Source organism: Triticum aestivum, chromosome 2A (assembly GCF_018294505.1).
Source record: "Triticum aestivum cultivar Chinese Spring chromosome 2A, IWGSC CS RefSeq v2.1, whole genome shotgun sequence".
Classification (NCBI taxonomy): domain Eukaryota; kingdom Viridiplantae; phylum Streptophyta; class Magnoliopsida; order Poales; family Poaceae; genus Triticum; species Triticum aestivum.
Window position 1 is genome coordinate 152,097,915 of NC_057797.1, and position 4,598 is coordinate 152,102,512.

The following is a 4,598-nucleotide window of genomic DNA, read 5'->3' on the forward strand; positions in this document are numbered from 1 at the left end:
AAACTGCTATGCAAATCCTCTGAATCAAAGGAGCCCTGAGAATTTTAGATATTCTTTTCCGGCGTTCACTTCACCCAATGCCTTTTTGTTTTACACTTCAGCCGATGTCATGCTGCAGTGTGAAACGCATCTCATTCACAACAAAGGAAGCTCTATTGGGCTAAAGAAAAACTCTATTGTCCATGTGATATCTCAAAATAAGCAATTAAGCGATAATGGAGGAAATTCCAGGAGGAAAAAGTAGAAGTTGATTGACACAAACAAGTTGGCATTACTTTAATCAAATCAAGCCCCAGTACAAGCAACTCATTTGGCGAATGGGTCCCATGAAAAGGTCCGGCTTTGAGGAAGGTACAACTGCGCATTGGATAACATGACATGCCGTCCACTTCACATTTACAAACAAAGAACAAGTTGACAAAAAAATGGCACTGCTGGTAGTATTCTCCGCACAATCACACAACAAAAAGGAAACACCATACATGCTTTAGCTCACTTACATAATTTAGTTTGACACGTTTGATATGAATGAAAGGTAATGATGCTCAGAGTTGGCACACGCAACGGCGCGTACGCGCGCGCCGCTCCTTGTCGGGTCGCTACCGAACCAGGTCGCACATTCCCGGGCGCGTGCGGCACCAGAGCGGCTGGATGGGCTCGGCGCGGACCCCTCGCCCCACCATGCGGTGCCGCCAGTCGGTGAGCCTGTCCGTGGCCTCCGCGTACCGCTTCCTGCCGGACGCGTCGCGGTTGCCGGACCACAGCGCCTCCGCCATGGCCGACGCCCGCGGCCAGATCCTGGCGTCCAGGACCGTCGCGTCGGCCTGCTCCGTCCACAGCGCCACCTCGCCGCCGATGACCAGCTTGGCCTCCTCCGCGGTGAGCCCGTACGCGACGTCGTAGTCGTACACCCGCTGCCACGTCTTGAACGGCCCGCACCAGGAGCCCCCGTCCGTCTTGTAGTCGCTCCTCTGGTCGTCGTACACGCTGTTGTTCCCGACGAAGTCGCCGTGGCCGCAGTCGAGGTAGTAGAAGGAGGCCGAGGAGACGATGGCGCGGTACCCGGCCTGCACGATCAGCTTCGTGTTGTTGGCCCCGTTGTTCCACGTCTGCAGGATGGTCGTCGCCGGCGGGATCACCGACGCGCTCACGTTCACCTCCACGTCCAGCAGCACGTCCTCCCAGAACACCACCGTGCGGTTCTTGGACACCACGTGCGGGTGCACCGCGCGCACGTACCGCTCCAGGAGCTGGCTCAGGGTGCCGCCCTTCTCCATGTCCGCCTGGATCGACGGGTCCGTCTCCCAGCATCCCGGCGTCACCTCGTCGGCGCCGGCGTGGTAGAAGCCCTCCGGGAACATGGAGGTGATGTCGTCGATGATGTTGGCCACCACCTCGTACGTCTTGGGCTCCAGCGGGTTCAGCTGCCCGGACCCCGGCTCCGCCGCCAGCCTGGTGCCCCAGTCGCTCGCGTCGGGCAGCCAGAACTTGCCCGCGCAGGACACCGCCTCCGGGTACGCGCCGGCCCACGACGCCGTGTGGCCTGAAATATGGCAACAGATTAGCTCGTTCATCAACTGGGCCGTATTACCTTAGAAACTGAGCCGTGTAAGCACATTGCTTAGTGGGCCGAATGGCAAAAATAGCAGCCATGTCTTTTTCTCTTTTCTTTTTGCGGGGGAAATAGCAGCCGTGTCAGCTTTTGCTTACCCGGTGCGTCGATCTCCGGCACGACGCGGACGCCGCGGCTCATGGCGAACTCGACGATGCGCTTGACGTCCTTGACGGTGTACCTCATGTCCTCGCCGTACGCGCCCATCTCCGCGAGCATCGGCTCGGACGGCAGCTCGATGGGGAACGACTGCGAGTCCGTGATGTGCCAGTGGAACACGTTCATCTTGTTGGCCGCCATGGTGTCTATCGTCCGCAGGATGTCGACGACGGGGAAGTAGGTCCTCCCGGTGTCGAGCATCAGGCCGCGGTGCTGGTACAAAGGCTTGTCCTCCACGCGCACGCCGGTGGCCACCAGCAGCTCCCCTTGCCGGCCCCTCCACGCGAGCTGCGAGAACGTCTCCAGCCCGTGCATGGCGGCCCATACCGTGGCAGCCGTGATGGTGGCCACGCCCGTGGGGAGGATTTCCAGCTCGTAGGACTCGTCCACGCCGTCCTGGAGCGGGGCGGACAGGTCGGACACGGACACGGTCAGGCTCTGGAGCGCGGGGCCCCCGGCGGTGACATTGACCGCCGGCCGGACGATGGGCCTGTACCTCTCGGCGAAGAGCAGCGCGGTGTAGCGCTGCGTGGCGGAGACGAGGTACGGGCTGTCCCCGGACGTGCCGACGATGCGGAACGACGCGGACACCGGCATGGCCGCGAGCGGCTCCGCCCAGGACATGGACGTCGGCTTGGGCCACACATTGACGGGGAACACCGATGCCTGGGCGCGCGACGGCAGCGGGGAGCTCAGCAAGGACAGGAGCAGGACGGCGGCGAGAAGGCCCTTCTTCGCCGCCATTTGTGGTTTGGCTCGAGCTGCTCTGTGCCGCTGCACCGTATGATTGGGAGATGCCTTGATGGGTGTACGCATCGATGTGCCATTCGATTTATATAAGTCGTAGCTTAACAATGTGATTAACGACATTGCTCGGCGTGTTGTCATCTACGCGCGCGCTTATCACAAGGCTCCAAGTGGCTCTTTCATGGCGCCTTGGCGCTACCGTTCGTCCATTTCTGAAAGCTCCGGTTTCGTGGCGTATTATCTCATGCTGTATATACGATGCCGGCGTTCTGCCTTATGTTATGTATGCCGGTTAGCCAGCGATGACTACACGTTTTCTATTGGGTTTCTTGGTCTAAAAGATGTAGTGGAACGGCTGCAACGGCAGTAGTAGTTTACTAATACCAGTACAAGTTTAGGCAGACGTAATCCCTAATCAGACAGTGTACGGCCTGCTGATTGTACTATACTAATGAGATCCGTAGGCGAACACTATAACACGTCGGCTATTTTAATGCCGTCACAGTTGCAGTAGCGCAGTGTGCATGAGCCATATGGTGGTAGACGAACCAGGCTTGGCTTTATTTTAGCAGCTAGCCTTGTTGGTTCAGAAAGTAAATTGCATAGGCGAAACATGCACAAACTGAGCAGTCTTTTACTACTTTCACGGCTGTGCTTGATTCTGTTAATCTAGTTTGCCCGGATTTGCTAGCTCATAGGCGACTGAAAAATCGTTGCATGTCTGTCAGTCGATTTTGGGTGGTAAAGAGGGGCGCTCCTATGTCTCGCCTGACGCGAGAAAGAAGGACGCCCCGCTTCAGATGCCCGATTGGGCACCCAGTGCGGACAAGCTTTGAGTGCTTTGCTGTCAGGTTTTCGCCCAATAGTACTAGTTTCGATGGCGAGCAAGGGCAGTAGTTTTCCTGGCAGTGCGTTGGGCTCGCTACCTCTCTTTCCTCTTCTCCTGAATGTTGTTGGAACAGTTGTATTTTCGTTCTTGTAATGGAAAGGGGTAAGGCCGGTTCAAAAAAAGGCATTTAGTGTTTTTTTAATTCTTTTTTTACATTTTTATTCCATTTTTTTTGTTTTTTACCTTTGCTTGTATTTGCAAATATTGTGAATATATCTATTGCAAAAATAAATTTATATATAATTGATGGAAAACATTAATCCCGCATTAGAACAATGTTAAACGTGTATAGAAAAATGTATATAATGTATAAGAAAATTGTATAATGTGTACGAAAAATAGACATCAAAACATATGTATGTGTGTGTGTGTAATATTAATCATGCATTTAAAAAATGTTAAACATGTATATAAAAAATGTACCTGATGTATTCAAAAAATGTACAATGTTTATGGGAAAAGTAGACATAAAAAATATATGTTAAAATAAATATTAATTACATATTTGAAAAATGTTAAATGTGTATATAAAAAATATTGCCGAAATATATGAAAAATGTACAATGTGTATGTACAAAAATAGACATCAAAAGATTATATGTTTTAAAAAATGTTAATCATTTATTTGTAAAATGTTAAAGGTGTATATAAAAAATGCTCCTAATGTATTAAAAATGTAGAATGCGTATGCTGAAAAGTAGATATCAAAAAATAGATGTTTACAAAAAGTTAATCATGTAGTATTTGATATTTTTTAAAGATGTATGCGAAAAATGTATAATGTGTATGGAAAAAGGTAGACATAAAAAAATATAAGTTTTCGAAATTGTTGATCATGTATTTGGAATTTGTTGAACTTGTATATAAAAACTGTTCCTCATGCATCGAAAAATGTTGAATGTGTATGCAAAAGGTTGACATCGAAATGTATATTTGAAAAAACTATTAATCATGTATTTGAAAAATGTTCAACGTGTATCGGAAAAACGTTTCGTGTAATTGTAAAAATGTTAAACATTTATAAGAAAATATATCCATGTTCTATAAGAAAAGAGAAATAAAAAATCAACAAGGGAAAAAGCAAACAAAGAAAACCAATTTAAACCAGTGCAAAAGAATGAAAATGGTGAAAACCTAGAAAGAAACAAAGAAAGACGAAGAAACTCGATAAAATCAAGAAAGAGATAAAGG

General features: G+C 49.5%; 1 protein-coding gene across 1 annotated transcript; it reads right to left on the bottom strand.

Annotated features, from left to right (window-relative positions):
- Positions 1-390: 390 nt before the first annotated feature.
- On the bottom strand, positions 391-2,515 carry LOC123185045 (beta-hexosaminidase 2). Its single transcript, XM_044597062.1, has 3 exons — positions 1,711-2,515; positions 1,227-1,543; positions 391-1,067 (listed from the first exon to the last, which is right to left on the bottom strand). The coding sequence occupies exons 1-3, from the start codon at positions 2,513-2,515 to the stop codon at positions 600-602; spliced, it is 1,590 nt and encodes a 529-aa protein (XP_044452997.1). The 3' UTR covers positions 391-599.
- Between the last annotated feature and the right edge of the window lie 2,083 nt (positions 2,516-4,598).

Bases quoted from the DNA above. Each gene is read 5' to 3' on its own strand.
- LOC123185045 (XM_044597062.1), bottom strand. From the start codon at position 2,515: ATGGCGGCGAAGAAGGGCCTTCTCGCCGCCGTCCTGCTCCTGTCCTTG. The intron at 1,544-1,710 runs GTAAGCAAAAGC...GCCATATTTCAG, and splicing joins GCCGGAGATCGACGCACCGG to GCCACACGGCGTCGTGGGCC. The intron at 1,068-1,226 runs GTGCACCCGCAC...CTGATCGTGCAG, and splicing joins TGGAGCGGTACGTGCGCGCG to GCCGGGTACCGCGCCATCGT.